The sequence below is a fragment of the Malus sylvestris genome, chromosome 2 (assembly GCF_916048215.2).
Source record: "Malus sylvestris chromosome 2, drMalSylv7.2, whole genome shotgun sequence".
Taxonomy (NCBI): Eukaryota; Viridiplantae; Streptophyta; class Magnoliopsida; order Rosales; family Rosaceae; genus Malus; species Malus sylvestris.
Window position 1 is genome coordinate 10,939,199 of NC_062261.1, and position 18,007 is coordinate 10,957,205.

General features: G+C 39.4%; 3 protein-coding genes and 1 pseudogene across 4 annotated transcripts; 2 read left to right on the forward strand and 2 right to left on the reverse strand.

The window, feature by feature from the left end:
- The first annotated feature begins 328 nt into the window (after window positions 1-328).
- Window positions 329-4,860, forward strand: LOC126613663 (syntaxin-112-like; annotated as a pseudogene).
- A 123-nt stretch (window positions 4,861-4,983) lies between these two features.
- LOC126613657 (putative glucose-6-phosphate 1-epimerase) lies at window positions 4,984-8,097 on the reverse strand. Its single transcript, XM_050281240.1, has 10 exons — window positions 7,932-8,097; window positions 7,707-7,853; window positions 7,470-7,583; window positions 7,114-7,165; window positions 6,617-6,754; window positions 6,298-6,396; window positions 5,973-6,070; window positions 5,655-5,762; window positions 5,483-5,564; window positions 4,984-5,217 (listed from the first exon to the last, which is right to left on the reverse strand). The coding sequence occupies exons 1-10, from the start codon at window positions 8,003-8,005 to the stop codon at window positions 5,152-5,154; spliced, it is 978 nt and encodes a 325-aa protein (XP_050137197.1). The 5' UTR covers window positions 8,006-8,097; the 3' UTR covers window positions 4,984-5,151.
- A 1,270-nt stretch (window positions 8,098-9,367) lies between these two features.
- LOC126613662 (uncharacterized) lies at window positions 9,368-10,093 on the forward strand. Its single transcript, XM_050281247.1, has one exon. The coding sequence runs from the start codon at window positions 9,445-9,447 to the stop codon at window positions 9,901-9,903; it is 459 nt and encodes a 152-aa protein (XP_050137204.1). The 5' UTR covers window positions 9,368-9,444; the 3' UTR covers window positions 9,904-10,093.
- Window positions 10,094-10,219: 126 nt separating this feature from the next.
- On the reverse strand, window positions 10,220-17,653 carry LOC126613653 (laccase-11-like). Of its 2 annotated transcripts, XM_050281235.1 has the most exons (6): window positions 17,536-17,653; window positions 12,812-12,902; window positions 12,546-12,697; window positions 12,021-12,394; window positions 10,622-11,545; window positions 10,220-10,526 (listed from the first exon to the last, which is right to left on the reverse strand). In XM_050281235.1, the coding sequence occupies exons 1-6, from the start codon at window positions 17,559-17,561 to the stop codon at window positions 10,396-10,398; spliced, it is 1,698 nt and encodes a 565-aa protein (XP_050137192.1). In that variant the 5' UTR covers window positions 17,562-17,653; the 3' UTR covers window positions 10,220-10,395. The 2 variants fall into 2 exon arrangements, with proteins under 2 accessions (XP_050137192.1, XP_050137193.1); XM_050281236.1 differs by lacking the exons at window positions 12,812-12,902; window positions 17,536-17,653 and adding an exon at window positions 17,445-17,525.
- Between the last annotated feature and the right edge of the window lie 354 nt (window positions 17,654-18,007).

Consider the following 18,007-nt stretch of genomic DNA (forward strand, 5'->3'; position numbering starts at 1 on the left):
GACAATTCAACCTTTTACTACTAGTTTGTTGACGTAAGGTCGGGGCATTTAACCGAGGTTATGCATTAAACTCTCTCTTCCTGTAGCTCAATCTTTCCGTAGCTCAAGTAGTTAAGAGAACTTAGAGCTGCTAACCAAAATTTGAAAACCCAGCCCATATAAGCAAAATGTCCAGATTCATTTTGACTTTATAGGTGAGTGGGTGTACTTTACCTAATACTTCTTATTAAACAATTTAGATTTTTAAAATTTGATCAAACGTCTACAAATAGGGATATATTCTAAAAATTATAATAATTTTAACCGTTTGATCAAATTTTAAAAGTCTGAATTGTTTGATGAGATGAATTAGGTTGAAGGGATCCGGATCCCTTTCCTCAGCCGTTTTCTGAAAAGGGATCCTAAAAAAAGAAATGTTTGTCGTTTAATAATAACCGGAAAGAATAACGACTCTTTCGATCTTGCTTCTGCAGTTCGGAGTCGCGCGTCAAAGATGGCGGCTTTGGAGGATTCGCTGGTGAGCTCCAAGCTCTCTCCCCCGAATACATACGGAGCCGTCGTTCTCGGCGGCACCTTCGACCGATTACACGACGGCCATCGCCTGTTTCTCAAGGTCTGTTTCTTCATTTCTGTCTTTCTTTTTTCTCTTATATGTGAATTTTAAGATTAATGGTTTTGATGGAAATGGAAGCAGGCGGCGGCGGAGCTGGCAAGGGATCGGATTGTGGTCGGAATTTGCGACGGACCCATGTTAACTAACAAGCAGGTTTTTTTGTTTATTTATTTAATTTTTTTTTTCATTCATCATTCGGATTTTACGAATTTTGTGGATTTAATTCGAACTGGTTGAGTTGGCTTTAGTATTGATTTTCCAGAAAGGCTGTAAATTTAATGTAATTATTGTCTGAAAGGCAACATAGTTTTAGTTGATAACTTGATAAGGTAGATTTCGATGGTTAATGTTGCGGTTATATGGCAGTTTGCTGATCTGATACAAACCTTCGAAGAAAGGAAGCGTAGTGTTGAGAATTTCATCAAGGTATTATGCTCCATGAATTTGTTTATATTGCGATTCGATTAGTTTGTATTGAAAAAAAAAGAGATTTGCATTTGCATTTTTAGTAGAAATGGTTTGATGAACTTTCGGATGTATAAAATTAAGAAAGTATGGTGGATTTCAGATACTCGATGGACAATACTGTGCTATAGTTCACTTGGAGAAATTATCTTCTCCATCCGTAAGAAAAAAGTATTGCAATGCAGCTCATTCTGTTGTAGCTGTGGTTGTGGGGGTTCGAACATGTTCATTTGTTCCGCCACCATATATCCATACCCGCTTTCATCTTTTACATCTCAATTTCAGGGTGACCTTTGCTAGTTAGTATTCCAGTTTCGGTAAAGGTTAGGGAAAGTGGATTAGGTGGCAGTACATATGGACCATCAACCTTGCAATCTCAGGGGGGATATTGCATTCAACTATTTCTGTATCGTTTCCTGCAGCATTGTTGTGTCATAGAAAATGTGTTCTTTCTTATGTATTAATAACGATATTTTCAGTCCTCAATTTCCTGCATGTATTTGCACAGTCTATCAAGCCGGGGCTGGTAGTGCAAGCTGAACCTATTACGGACCCGTATGGCCCCTCAATAGTTGATGAGAATCTGGAGGCAATTGTTGTCAGGTTTGTTACAGATTTACATCTTTTTCTTTGGTCTTTACTAGCATTTCAATTTCGTTATAATGTTGTTGAGTCGATCTTTATCAACATGAACTTGTAAAGCTGTCAACCTCTTCTTCGCTTCACTCTTGAAGTCCATGTGTCACTTTTGAGTTTTGACGTTGATCATCACTTGATTTAATGTTTAAAACTAATCGGTCTGGATTTAGATTAGGCTGAGTTGATTTCCCTTTGAAAGACGGAATAAGTTGAGTGAGCTCGGCCTGCATAAGGCGTAACACTCATCATCAGGTCTTGCTTTTACTGCTGTTACAGTTATTTCTTCACCAATTTTAGATTTGGTTTCTGGCAGCAAGGAGACTTTACCAGGTGGACTGTCTGTCAATAAGAAGAGAGTTGACCGAGGCCTGTCACAACTTAAGGTTTGAGTTGGTTGCTGCAAATTCAATATATTTCAGATTTTAACGTATCTAAACTAGACCCTTTTCTATTTATTTGAAAATCGTTGTGACGGTTATCCTTAATTTTGTGGGTCTCTATGCAGATTGAAGTTGTAGATTTAGTTTCTGAAGAATCTGGTGGAGATAAGCTAAGTTCAACAACATTAAGGAAGCTTGAGGCGGAGAAGGCCAAGAACCAACAGCCAACATAAACCAAGTTTATTTCCAAAAAATGTACTTGAAACCATGCAAGTGTAATGCGTCACATTTGAAGGCTTGAGGGTCATCAACGCTCATGGATCACTTCAGGACTTTCCCCAACATATATACTCTTCAGATTCTGCAACTGCAGATTGTGTTGTGTAGTAGAAGCCATTCGTTTTACTGCTAGTGTTTTGTCAACAGGAACATATCTGAGGTTATAACCGAGTTTTGGGTCCTATCCTGGCTGTAGTTCTTTTGGAAGCCACTTTGGCTTGGTAGCTGAATCTTTACGGTGTTAGTAATTCACGTGTTATAATATGAGTTGACGACCTAAACGATTATGGAACTAAGTTATAGTATTGCTATAAAATTAGCACATTATAACATTAGTGAATTGTAACACCATGTGACGATATGACAGTCGTACTGAAAAACTTCTCATTACAACGAGAATAACAACTTTCAAAAAACTAATCTCACGCTGGTGGCATACCAAGTCGCACTACCAGTAATAGCATCAACACATGACAATGAGTGACCGACTTAAACAAACGTCTTGGAGTTTCCCTCATCAAGAAATCTTGTCCTTGGTTTGGCAATCCGAGCCTTAAAGTCAGTTAAATACAATCCGAGTCCCTTTCAAAATTAAATCAAACAAGGATGGATATGTTTTAGAAATAAATCAAATCATTAAGCCGTTTTCGCTAAATCCCATAAAATCATAAAAGAACCGTTTAACTAACCACATCCATAACCGCCTCGCCATCCACCGCCTTTCCAATTGTAAAAGAACTTAACGGCTACATATATCATCAACGGCAATTTGAAATTTAAGCGGTTACACAAAGAAACCCAATCCAAAAGATTGCGATCCCTCTCTCTCTTTCTCTCTCTCGTTCATCGGAGACTTCCTTCTTCTCTGTTCTCCTCTCACTCATCCCCCCACCAAAAATAAAAAACCAGAAACCCCCACTGTCAAAATCGCAGTGACAGTGATAAGAAAGATAGTCGGCGGCTCGGCGGCGCTAGAAACAGAAACAGAGCACTCATATTTCTTCAAGGTTTTTCCCGAAATCCCACTTTCTGTAATTTTTTCGTTCCTTTTTCTCAATTCTTGTTTCTGGGTAGGCATCAATTATTTTTTCGTTCATTTTTCAAAGTTTTATCAAATGGTTTTTGTGTGTTTTCGTTATCTCTTCATGGGTTTTGGTTCTTAACTTTTTGACGATGAAGTTCGTTAATTTTCTGTGCAATTTAGATCTCTTGGAGCAACACAGAAGAAGAAGCGCTGTAATCTTGAGAAAAAGATTCTGTTCTTGAATTTGAGAGGGTAAGATTAAAACTCAGGAAATCTTTCTTTGATTTCTTCGACTGGGCTTTCATTTTAAGTATTCCTTTGAGAAAGTTGAATTTTCTGGAATTTCTGCAGGTGGGTTTTGATTCTTTGCAAAGATGAATGATTTGATGACCAAATCTTTCTTAAGTTATGTGGAACTGAAGAAACAGGCGCAGAAGGACCTCGAAGCGGATCTTGATGTAGAAGCAGGCGCAGGCGCAGGCAAACTCAACCCGTCCGACCAAGAAAACCTCTCCCAGTTCTTCCAAGAAGTCGGAGCAATCAAGGCCGACATGGAAGAGATCACCAATCTCTTGCACGATCTCCAGAGCCTGAACGCAGAGGCAAAGTCCACTCACAGTGCCAAGATTCTCCGCGGTCTTAGAGACCGGATGGAATCTGACATGGTCGCAGTGCTTCGAAAAGCGAGGATTGTCAAGGCGAGGCTTGAGGCGCTTGATCAGTCAAATGCGACCAACAGAAAAATGTCCGATGCGTATAAGGAAGGAAGCACTGTGGACCGGACTAGAATGTCCATTACTGGTGGCTTGAGAGTCAAGCTAAGGGACCTTATGGACAATTTTCAATCTCTGAGAGAGAAGATTGTTTCGGATCATAAGGAAGATCTGAAGAGGAGGTACTACAGCGCAACGGGCGACTTGCCATCCGATGAGATGATCGAAAAGATAATTTCCGGAAGCTTGAAAGTTGAATTGTTCGAAGGGAAGACGGAACTGGATATTGGGAACAAAGTCCGACACGAGGCAGTGATGGATATCCAGAGAAGTCTGACAAAGCTTCATCAGGTGTTTCTCGACATGGCTGTTCTGGTTGAAGCACAAGGCGAAGACATTGAAAATATCGAAGACAACGTGGCGAATGCCAGTTATTTCATCAGTGGTGGCACAAACAGTCTTCACCATGCCAGCCAGATGAAGAAGAAGAACAAGAAGTGGGTTTACTGGGTGTGGGCTGTGGGCCTGATTATACTTCTGGTTTGCATTATTTCGATGTTTGCTTTGTGATTAGAACAGAGTCGGAATAATTTAGGGTTTAGGTCTGTGAATGCATGTCTTTACCGAGCTCTCTGAGCTCATAGACTCATAGAGTACTTCTCCTGATGCGTTTTGTGGTTCTGTTAATCGACAGAAATGTTAATGGGAAATGGATTTGAATTATTGATTTGAGCATTTGAAACTGTATTCTGGTGTTTCCCCCTGAATTGAATTCAGCTTTTAATCTCACAATATTTGGAGGGAGAGAGAGAGAGAGAGAGAGAGAGAGAGAGAGAGAGAGAGAGAGAGAGAGAACGACAGGATCACCGATCACGCCAAGGAAACATTATATTCAGAATGGAGGCATAGACAGGATCATCCATTATTCATAAGCTTTGCTTGTTTTGTAGCTTAAAAGCTTTCTATAACAATAAAGGACTCAAAGACAAAGACGATATGTTATTTTTACAAAATTGAATAACAGGAATCAGCCACTCTTCAATTAATGCTAAGATGTTGCGTAGCAATCCACGTATTACCAGGCTCTAGCTGTACATTTCCAATCTGATATGGCCATGAAGAGAGACAGATTATGTTTGAGTTAGAATCGGTATACATTTCATAATACATGAGGAAGAATATCTAAAAGTTGCTCAATATAAATAGCATCTCATTGCTGACTAATGATGGAAACGTATATCGAATGATGGGCATCTTAAGCTTAACAGAAAATAGAATCACTCAGTAGTCACTAGTTAGTCGAGTTCCCTGTCCAGATACGTCAGCATTTTTAGCATCCAATAGACAATTCCAATTTCGAGTTCCATACCTTTGCATTTTCAACACAAACAAAATCTTTGTAGCATGCTTCCATTGTCAGATATGGGTTCCACAAAACAGCATCTGTCCAACTACATAGAGAAAAAGGATAGAGGAGTCGAGCAAGTGAAACAGATGGAAAAGAATTTTACCAAACAAAATAAACTAAGATTTAGACTTACTTTGTGTTCTTGATAGATATTACATCACCTAAGCCATTATCAAGATGTAACTCATTAGGGGCATCCAGGTATACACAATCCACGAATCCAGGAAAAGTGATCCCATCCCTGTGTCATTAAGATAACAATCATAAATGCCTAGCAACAGGTCCTGCAAGATTTCAAAAAATAGTGCTGAAAAGCGAATAATCTATGACAAAAGCATTTTATACTGCTCCATCAAACCTTATTTACCCAACCAATAAACTGAAAAGGAAAGCATTGAATTCATGTCACTTTTTTCATGTGATAAACGCATGTAATGAAAATGATACAGGCCTTTCTTCCTTGCCCTCCAGTGGATTCTTGGGATCAGGATCTTTATTTAGTGTTTTGCAGCCTTTCAAACCTTTAACTGATGCCCCTTGTACAGCAGCCTTCATGATAAAGGTTAAATGTTAATGATACAATCATTTATCAAAGCCCATTTTACGTTATCAAATTCAAAATCTTTGCTGAGGATGTGATTCCTAGTATTTTCAGACTTTTGAAATATGAATAGCTCAATCATTTCCACCTCAAATTATCCCTCCACTCCACACTGCTAATAGGAGTTATGCCAGAATGATAACTGAACCCCTGAGCATAAAATAATTATACTTACCCGGAAGTATGTATGCAATGCGGTGCTGAATGAAAATGGCTTGCTGTCTGTATTTTTAATTACAAGTTCAGTGGAAAGGTTCTTTGTTTGCAAAGTGACCTGCAACCAGTGAAACACGTTAGAAGTTTTGTCCACTCCAGGTTATGGAAAATGAAATATCATAAGTGGGAGTCAATAAAATTACGACTGCAAAATTACCATTTATGCATGTGGCCTAACATAGTATTGTTGTGTAGCAGCTGTGCACGCCAAGGGGGCAGTGAGTTACAAGTGTGCACTAGACAATTATCATTTTCATAGAGGGATATGTGCAACTGACCTTGTACAAAGCTTGAAAGCTGAAATCCCACATTGAGCGACTGTATTCACCATCCTTTAGTTCTAAAGTTATGGTAGGATCTCCTTGCACATTTTCAGAATCAATGACGGACCAGTCCAGATTTCTTGCAAATCCGTGCTGTTAATTGAAGAAACATCTCCAAGCCTCAGAACAATAGCAAAAAACCGAATAATGCAGTCATGTATCATGCAGCCAGAACAAAAATCTGGATCTCCATACGAGAATCTTTGATGGAAGAAACAATGTCAATGGACTTACTACTACCATATCACATTAGGCAATGTGGTTATGTAACATTTATCAAGAAATCAATCAATCACCATTAAAATACAAACATCCATCAACTGCCATTCTCAGGTTTTAAGTGTTTAGGTTTCTAATTCTGGCACTCATCAAATTGAAGTATCTGATATCAATTCGTAACATTAAAGACAGAAAGAAGACGATGGTATAGAAATAAAATTAGAAGGTTGTACCTGCTGCATAGGGCCTGGTCCAAACTGTGGAAAACAATGTGGAACGCCTCCACTATCCCAAGAGAGAATAGTCAGTATCTTGAGGAAAATCCCAGCTTTCAGGCAACATGATTATTTAAAGTAACATGCTTAACAAACAAATCAAAGGAATTTCAGACCCTTTTGAAACATACACAACACAACGAAAAGAAACCAAATTTGATATTCCCAAAATAAACCAAGTAATTTTTTAATGATCATTTCAATTCTTCTCATTTTGGCAAGCATAACAAAGTTATTGACTGAAACTTAATCCCAAACGGCAACCAACTTATTTCCGAAAACCCGAAAAAGGAACCCAAGAAATCGAAAACAACCTGATTGGTTTCTTCTTGTTGAACACCGCATCAGGTCGAACAAAAAGCAGGTCCCTCCCATTTGGGACTTTCCAAGAAGTAATAACACCGCCATATAAATATACATCCGCCTCACTGCAAGCATCAAAATTCATCGACCCATTTCAAATTTCCAATCAAAAAATCAAAAAAAAAAAAGTCAAAGTTCCGTTTCCAAATGCGAATTCAGCCACAACCCACAAAACCAACACAATGTACCTGCCGCCGGCGCTGGTCAAAACGACCTTGGGTAATTTCTCTTCTCCCTCTGCAAATTTCACCCCTGCAGTAACGCTCTCTTTGCTTCCGGCGCCGCTTGCAACAGCCATCACGGATGACGACGTTTTTGGCGTTGTTTGCCAAAACCTGCGTGTTTGTGTGATGTGAAATTTACAGGAAACCGAGCTGATGAAAGACCGACTTGAGAGAGAGACATGAACTCACCGGTTGACTCGGCGGGAGTTGGGAGGAGTGAGGGTGGGGAGCGAAACGAGCATAGAAACCATCGCCATCGCCATCTTCTTCGTCGATTCGAGTGGGTTGGTTTGTGTGGTTCCCACTCCATATACTCAAATCTTCTTCTGTGACTCAGTGACTGTTGGGTACCGCGCCACCACCCGCCAAGCCCAGGGATCAAATATACAAATTCGGATATTATTTTACTGGGTTTCGACCGATTCGATCCACTTATTATTCAGGCCCAACATGAAGTATCATTTAACCTGTTTCGTTTCACGTAAGGAGTCATCATTTTACGCAAAACTAGCAATAATGTGTTTTTAAAATGATCGAAAACGTTTTAAAATCAATCTTTAATAAAAATACAAATGAGACAATTTTTGTAAAAGCATTTTCGAAAGACGGTAACAAATTACACATGTACGGCCTAAGCTCAAATCCGTTGTATCGAGAAAACATTCATTGGAGTTGTTGAAACCCGGTTTTGACGGGTCGGACTAACCCAAAATGATGACCCGAGATCTTTATTCGATGTTGCAAGACTCATGGGCCATTAAGAACAAGTATCAAGCCAGCAACAGCCCAACTTTTGGCCCCAACAGAATCGCAGAACAAAATCAGCAGCTAAGACTATCTTCAAAGAAGATGTCAAATTTTAAACATAAAATTTAAATTTGAAGGCCTATGTGGCAATTTGACATCTTTTAAAATTTTAGTCTCCACCCGATATGTCGAATTAAACTATTATTTTATTACATTATTTTCTTTTTATAAATTTTATTTTATATTTATATTTTACAAATATAAATAACTCCTACAATTTCAACAAAATAGTTGAAAATGCTTGTTTTTGTTGTTCCTCATGAGACCCCTCTTTTGAATTGAGTTGATGGTAGTTATGTGACTATTCAATCATGAGGGGATTTATGAGAATTTTCATTTGACTGGTTGCTATCACCTTTGCTGTGAATTATGGAATTGTAAGTTACTGCATAATAATATTTTGTTGTTGGTGGCAGAGATTCATGAAATGAACCAAAGAGAGTAACAGGGTTGGATCAAGTAAACGTTTGTGCTGCATTTGCGTCTGGTGTTGTTTCTGCGGCCGTTGGAAATGATGGTTCTTTGTGGGTTTGGGGAAAGTCGAAGCGCGGCCAGCTTGGTCTTGGAAATGATGGCCATTAGGAAGCATTACAGAATCCTTGGAGACGTCTCTACTGGAATCACGGGCAGGTTTGAGTAATAAGGAACTGTCAAGGTCAACTGCGGAAGCTGCGGAGAAGCTGGTTTTAGAAGGAATGGCGAAGGAGAGTGACATGCCGATAATATGGGAACCTAGTTTAGTGAGAGAACTACATTCTGTTGAAGTCGTAGACATTTTATGTGGTTTTGATCATTCATTAATTCTTTGTGGTAGGTAGTGTTGTGTGCATTGATATGCTTATGCAGAAATATATTATATTCCGGTCACAACATAGATGTAGATATTCATGTGCGGATGCTTGTTTCAGGTGATGGAACACTACTAAGTTGTGGGAGCAACGTCTATGGTCAGTTGGGCAGAGAAAAACAGGATTTGGGATTGTTCACTGTTGACATAAGCTTCCATCCCATGTCCATGGCATCAGGGCTTGGCCATTCTTTGGCAATTTGCCAGGTTACATGGGGTTGGAATCAAAGTTCTCAGCTTGGAAGAGGCGGATCGGAGAATATTCCATTGGTGGTTGAAGGACTGGAAGGGGAAATTCCTGTCTCAGTGTCAGGAGGGCGTGTCCATTCCATTGCTCTCACATCCAAGGGAGAAGTGTGGGATTGGGGTTGTGGTAAGAATGGAAGGCTTGGGTTAGGAAGCTCCTATGATGAAGCTGAACCGATTTTGCTCGACTCTGTAGAGGGTTGTCAAGTTTTACAAGCTGTGTCTGGATTTGATCATAATCTTGTCCTGGTTGCCGAATGATGTGCTTGACATAACGATCGTCATTGATTATTTCTGTGGTTTTGCTTAGGGATTGTCCTTTTCCGGGCTTCTATGTTCCAATGCATTTGTAAGTCTATCTAACCTTCCATTACGATATTGAGTATTCAGATCAAAGAGAAACAAAAAATGTAGATTGTTTTCCTTTGTCATAATGGATTGTGAATGCGTATCTTCCAACTTCGATCCTTCGGTTTTTTAGGATGTTGTTACTTATTTCTGCATCTCCAAATTTCTTGATTCTACAGAACATGATATGTAAATATTTCTGTGTTGTGACAATGTAAATAAGGGTAGGTTATGGTTGTATAAAATGTTTCCAGTATAATTTGTTAAAACAATTATTACATGGTATGGTGTAATTTGTTACATATTTAGTCTCACACAAATTGATTAGTATTGATTGGTAATTGTTTGTGAACCCTCAAGAAACCTTCTGCAACTTTTGCAAGATATTGATATGAACCAGGATTTTCAGCAAGGCGGAAGATCCTTAGGCGGAGGCAGAACAGATTGATCCGATCCTGGTCCATCTTCTACGACGAAAGCTGTTTTCAGTCCCCAGCCAGTGTGAAGCTCCAAGTGACAGTGTATGAACCAAACGCCTAGACATTCAACGAGAAGCAAAGGTTATAGTAAGTAAATAACTGATACGTGGTCAGTAAATGTGGTGCATGTTAAAGTTATGTGATCATTCTACCTGGATTATCAGCTCTAAATCGAATGGCGGTCCAACCACCTGTGGGAACTCCAACTGTATTTCTCTCAACAGGATCAACCAAGTTGTACTTAGCAGGTTCCTTGGCAGGATCAAAATTCCCAATCCCATTTCCAACAACAAAGAAGTTGTATCCGTGGAGATGGAACGGATGCGACTCCACAGTTAGGAGATTCGTGTCTTGTAAAACCAGCTCAACTGTCGAATTGAAAGCAATCTTGCTCAGCCTAGTTCCAGTTGATGTCCCAAGATTGGCTGTGAGTGGTGCACCAGTGTAGTTGAATACAGTTGAAGGCCTATCTGGGAAGTCGGTTTTGAACACCCCTTTGAGATTGAAGTAATGTGCTTGCAGAAGCCCGACCTGAGGCATCTCGAAAGAGATGTTGTTCAAGGAAGCAACAAATCTTGTTCCGTTTATGCAACTAGGGCACGATTCTTTCCCGAAACCAATGGTGTAGAAGAGTTTCCGGTCGACTTTGAGAGGCACATTGGCCGGAAAGTTTGGACTGTTTAGGCTTCTGAGCTTCTTATTGTAGCTTAAAGCGAAGGACGTGTCATTAGGGTTAGGCAGTTGCGGAAGGCTTGGCAGGACGGTGTTCGGAACTCCTCTGTATTGGAAGATGGCTGTGGCTGTCTTGTTGTCGACGGGAACCGGAGCATCCATGAAAGGTCTGGCGGCCATGAAGTATCTGCCTGAAGCTTGATTGGCTTTGACCAAAACGTTTGTGGTCTGGCCTGGTGCGATTAGTATGGCTTGAGTAGTGAAGGGTTTGGTGTAAAGTGCATCAACCTCCACCACTGTCAGATTGTGTCCAGCAATGGCGAAGAAAAGTTCGTCGTTGAGAGCGGCATTGATGATTCTGAGGAGATAGGTCTTCCCTTGCTCAACCTCCATTGCAAAAGTATCTAAACGGAAGAGAGTATAACAAAATTGGAATTATAAATTTTGCAGTTGTGATCATATTGAAGCTGAAACTGTTGCTTCTGTTTGAAGCAATTCGTTTATTTTGGGGTTTGGAGTTAAGATATTTTGTCGTGCGTTTCTTTTAGCAGTCCAACTCTGTACGTAAAGGACGATTGGTCTTTCTTAAAGACACGACACGCTCAGAAAACTTAACGTTTTAGGATGAAAATCATCATATAGAACTTTGACTTTAGGTTTCTCGGCTCTATACATGATGTTCGGTCTTTCTTACAGACATGACGTGTTGAGAAAGCATTACCTCTAGTCAATGTTCTTATGCTTCGATCCTACGTATTGACATAGTTAACGTTTTTAGGGGGTGATCCATCACTAAGAGCTTAGAATTAAGGTTTCGAGCCTCGATTCTCGGCGTAGTTTTTGAAAGTAAGAACAATACTGATGAAGGGGTTTGCTTACGTTTCTCAGAGCAAGGAAACAATGGCCCTGGCTTCCCGTTGATAGTGTGAGCATCTGACGAGTTTGGTGGCAACCCCAAGCTGTTTGCTTTGTTGACAAAGGTTTCGACATCGACATTCCACCATTCGCCGAGAATAATCTTAGTTTCCCTGTATGGCTGTGCGAACGGGAATGGAGTTCCTTGTTTAGGCATGATGACAATTGCTCCATAGACTGTAGCCCTTAGCCAAAGAATGTGTGCATGCCACCACAGAGTTCCTCTTTGCCCTGTCACATTGAAGTCGTAAGTGTAGCTACTTCCGGTCTGGATCGGACATTGCGTCACATAAGCCGGTCCGTCTGCCCAACCGTTTCGATACTGCTTCAATCCATGCCTATAAGAACATGTATAATTCAGTGAGATACAATATACTATTTGGGAAACCGGTAAATACTTCTGCTACGAGAAAAAGGTTGTGATAAGAAATGCACAATTTTTTTGTGCTCACTAACTAGTTTGTTTGGTTAGTTTAGTTTAATTCTTACCAGTGAATGGACATGTTGTATTGAGCATGGTTTGTAACATTGATTTGAAGTCTGTCACCTTCTCGGACATAGATCGTAGGTCCCGGAAACCTTCCATTTACAGTAACAATCGGTTTTGCATGGCACAATCTGCTCACGTTCTTCACTTGGACCTGCAAAATCCCAAAGAGAATGTTATCGATTTGAAAACCATGAACGGAGTACTAGTTCTTCATTTTCTTCTTTCTTTCTTGTATGTTAATGCATGGGAACAACTCACAACTCACATCAAACTGGTATTTCTTGATGGCAGCTTCAGCAGGAGAAGTGATTAAGCCAAGAAACCCGAAGAAAATAAACACGAACGTGCACAGAAACCTGTTCCGGAGGCAGATGCTAGCCATTTCGATTCTCTCTTTTGATCCACTACTTCTTGATTGTTTACGTGAAGAGGTAATGAGGCATGAACACTAAGATGCCAAATATTTATATGAACGTGTTGAGGCAAAGACGTGCATTTTTTAAAGTATGTTAAGGAGCTTCTGGGTCAATTAATAATTAGGTAGGAACTGTGCTGGACATGAAACCTTGTACGCAAAATTTTGAAAGGGACTCGGGTCGTCTTCGACTGACTTCAGAAACCTCTGATTTGTAAAATGGATAATGTGCACCAACCAAAACCCTAAATGCAGTGGCAAGCTTTACCGTTGAGGGAAAGGTATAGCTTAAAGAATATGGTATCACAAAAGGGTCTCTTGTTGAGGAAAGGGATGTCACGATTTCCGAACGCATTGTTGTATGTAGTTTTTATCACTTACGTGACAGTTCATGATTGATTTGGGTTACTTACCGCATGACATACAATGGGCACGAGAAGTTGAGAAGTTTTTCATGAGTCTGACTATCGTATCGCCATGTAGTATTAACAATCTGCACATATAATAAAGTGATGATCTACTTATTAATACTATGTTCTATGTTCATGACATATGACATATCAACCATGTCGTTTACTTGTATTATAATACGTGAATTAGTAACACCATTTGATAGTGCGCACTAAAATCTCCCGATGCCTCTTCTCTTTGTCATCCATGTGAAAGCTCTTTGCAAGGTGCCATCTCGGCAATGCAAATGCTTCACTTCTGCTATGCAATTCTTTTGTTGGGTCAAATGTCATTCTCCAGGAGTTGCTTATAGCTATGAGTTATGGTTGTGTAAATATATTTTCTGACTTTGGGGCTCTTTTTGTTAAGGGTACTTCAGATAGAGGTTTGCTCTTGCATTTAATTTTTGCCTACTCCTTAAAGAAAAAACAAATGAAGTATAAATACACAGGGACGTAACCAGGATTTGAAGATCGAGTAGGCTGTAAGTTAATTATACTTCTCAAGTAGGCACCTTATATAAAAGTATCAAATCTCATGTAGTTTGGTTCCATTTAAATTTACGATGATCTTATTTAATGTGAGAGTTATCCTAATTAGATAGTTTTATCGAAATTTCTATCCTATAAGAGAACGTTGTAGGTTTAAATATGATCTTTGCCAAATAGAATAAGTCCATGTGGACCCTACAATGGTAAGAATGACAGAGTATATTCACTGCATCCACTTAGGTTTAGCACGCCCCCCATCGAAGGAAGAGTACAAAACACAGGGCAAGCAGCACCTACACTCTTCAAATAACCAGTCTGATATGAGGTTTGGTGGTTCGTCAAACCAGTTACAATTTGAACCAGCAAGAAGAGCGTAGCGCGCTAGAAGATGGGCTATGCCGTTGACACAATTATGATGGTCTTTTCTACAATGCAGCAAACAATGAGGAGCCAGTAGCCAACTTGGACATTATGCAAGTCCGACGATATAATATGATAAGATAATACGATTAGTCACACGTGATAGATTGACGATTGTTGACGTATGTGATTTTGAGCCCTACGGTAAGAAATATTCACTTGGAAATGAATTTAATGAATTTAATGAATTTAGAATGCTTGATCATCATATGGAAATATTGAACCAAACTTAACTCATGCTAATGAGTGCCTAACCAGAAAACATGAGGGCAAAAAATCACTATAAAAAAGTAAAAAAGAAAACAGTTAAACCATCAACAACAATATGTGACAAATTGAAAAACTATGTGGTTTGTCCTTTTTTATTTAGACTTAAAATTTAGCGCAAAAAATAAAGGTAATTCTCTCATTTTGTGAGAGAGCTTCTCTCCTTCTATAAGAGGTTCTTTCCCTCTTTTTGGTGAGGGTTTCCAGCTTGACCACAATCTCAAGCGCCGACTCTAGCTTCGGATGAAGTCAGTTGCCCCTTCTCCCTTTCTTTTGTTTTCTTCTCTTTTCCCCTTCTCTGCCGTGTCTTCTCTCCTCTTTTCTTCTTTTTATTTTCTTTTCGCTTCTTCTGATGTTCCTCCCTAATTTTTCCTCTGGCATGCCCGGTTCTTCTATTCCCATCGGTATCCCTCTCCCCATCTCTTACTGAGTCCGATCTTCAGCCACTATATTTTCTCTTGAGCTCGTGCGTAGAGCTGGGATGTTTTCCTTGGTTCGGGTGTTTCCAACACCACCACGTTCTCCTTATTGTCTGTCGTTTTCGACATTGTTGCTCGTGGGTTTCCCCGAGCTTGTTCGGTAGTTGGCTAATCCATCTTTGGTGTCGACTATCTCTCGTTACTGGCTAGGATTTGGGTGCTATTGGGGGTTGGTGGTTGTGTCTGCAGCGGCGATGCTTGGTGGTGGATAACGTTTCAATTGGCTGGCCTAGTTCTCTGTTGGTGGACGAGCTTTCAGTCGAAGTTTCTCGGCCATTGTGGACTGTTGTGTGTTTTTGGGCTTCAATGTTGTTTGGCCCTCTTTTTGTTTTCTCTTTTGGTTTGGGCCCCTTTCTGGTTATGTGTAGTTGTCAATTGGGCCTTTGGTTTGCTTGTAATTTTGGGTTTGTTGTTAACTAAAGTTGAAGGGGTTTGTCTGTAGCTTTGCTACACTCAAACTTTTTCCAAAAGAAATATTAAAAAAAAAAAAATTAGCGCAAAGGAGAAAAATGTTGTTTCAACCAACTTGAATAAACTCATGTTTATAAAGCGTGACGCGTTTGATTTTGATTGTTGATATTGAATCCTGATCTTCGCCAGATCATCTTTGTGAGGATCCTAGGGATCCATGATTCATATTCGTTCATCGTACATCGTGCGGTTAGAAATTATTTTAAATATTTTTATTTAAAATTAAATACAAACAGTACCTAATAAAAATTGACCGCACAATGTACGATGAATGAACACTATATATAGATCATTAGGATCCTCACCAAAAGGATCCGGAGAGGATCCTGTTGGGTTGATATTCATGGCATATGAAGTATAAATGGTCAAGATGAGTTCACGAGGGTGCCCAGCTAAAATTATAGAAGAATCCTGCTTATGTTTGGTTGGTAATGTAGTTTATGATCCTCAGCTGGCAGACGGCAGATAAGAAAGAATAGGACGATGAACAATGCATGCTGCCCAACAGCCCAAGTCTGGAGTCACAAACCTTACCAAATGTTAGTGACGAGTCAATCAATTCTCACTCGTGGGCCGTTGCATGCATGCCTAACAGATCATCATCATCGTCATCGTAATGTGAAAATATGAAGGTAAAAAAAATCTTATATCAGTAAAAGTAAAAATCTAACAAGGTTTATAAAGAGTTGAGCTACTCTTAGTATTGTAAATTAGATTTTATAATGAAACTCTCAACTTTTTTCATGGTATTAGACTAAGTGTAGCCCATGTGTGAGCCCAACTGTCACATGTGTTCCACATTACCCAATTTGTGTTGTCTACTTGTTTGACTTGAAAATCCGTCATCCGTGAAGGGTCGTGTGAGGATATGAAGATAAAAACTGTCTCATGTTGATGAAAGGAGAAATCTAGTAAGAGCTTATCAGGAGTTACTCTCTATATTACCAATTAATTTCATGGTGGAACCCCGACTTTTTCACGCGAAACTTCTGTTCATGTAACCCCTACCTATTCTCTCTACCGATATAAATATATAGAGATATATATGCCCCTTAAGGGAAGAGATTCCCATTTTTTTTTTCCAGAAAATGAGGATTAGTTGTAGAACCACTCTATATGGAATTTCAACGATCCGAACTATTTACTTTGTAAGTCTCGATTCATAGATTATCTTTACAAAAATTCAATTCAGTCCGAAACTATTTGTCTAATTAATTATCACGATGAAATTTCAATGTTTCTTATAGAACAAAATGTTTGTCAATTTCTTTGAACTCAATTAGATACCTCAAATATTTTTGATTTGGCTACTATTTCACAATGATGATTTAAGAGATACAACTTGAAAAATAAACAGTTCAAATCGTTAAAGTTCAATGTTGTGTGGACCCCAAAGCTAATTCGCATTTAAATAAAATAAAATTCTCTTCCATCAAAGATCTCCCTCCCAGAAACATATATGCGTAGGTCCAACTAGAAAAACAGACTCGAAATAATTCAGGCAAACAACCTGTCAAGAACATGGGTTTCTGTAGTGGGTGGACGTGCCATTCTTGGGCTCCACTTCCATCAACCCAACACTACCCAATTCATCAGTTTGTTGTAACAGTCGGCAGCCCTTCATTCAAAGGCATCTCTATTTTTTGATAAAAATTAAGACTAATTGTGAGAAATGTTCCACATCAAACTTTAACGATTTGAACTGCTTATTTTTTAAGTTGTACTTTATATATAATCGGTTTTGCATGGCACAATCTGCTTACGTTCTTCACTTGGACCTGCAAAATCCCAAAGAGAATGTTATGGATTCGAAAACCATGAACGGAGTACTAGTTCTTCATTTTCTTCCTTCTTTTCTTTCTTGTATGTTATATGCATGGGAACAACTCACAACTCACAACTCACATCAAACTGGTATTTCTTGATGGCAGCTTCAGCAAGAGAAGTGATTAAGCCAAGAAACTCGAAGAAAATAAACATGAACGCGCACAGAAACCTGTTCCGGAGGCAGATGCTAGCCATTTCGATTCTCTCTTTTGATCCACAACTTCTTGATTGTTTACGTGAAGAGGTAATGAGGCATGAACACGAAGATGCCAAATATTTATATGAACGTGTTGAGGCAAAGACGTGCATTGTTTAAAGTATGTTAAGGAGCTTCTGGGTCAATTAATAATTAGGTAGGAACTGTGCTGGACATGAAACCTTGTAAGCAAAATTTTGAAAGGGACTCGGGTCGTCTTCGACTGACTTCAGAAACCTCTGATTTGTAAAATGGATAATGTGCACCAACCAAAACCCTAAATGCAGTGGCAAGCTTTGCCGTTGAGGGAAAGGTATAGCTTAAAGAATATGGTATCACAAAAGGGTCTCTTGTTGAGGAAGGGGAAGTCACGATTTCCGAACGCATTGTTGTATGTAGTTTTTATCACTTACGTGACAGTTCATGATTGACCTAGGTTACTTAC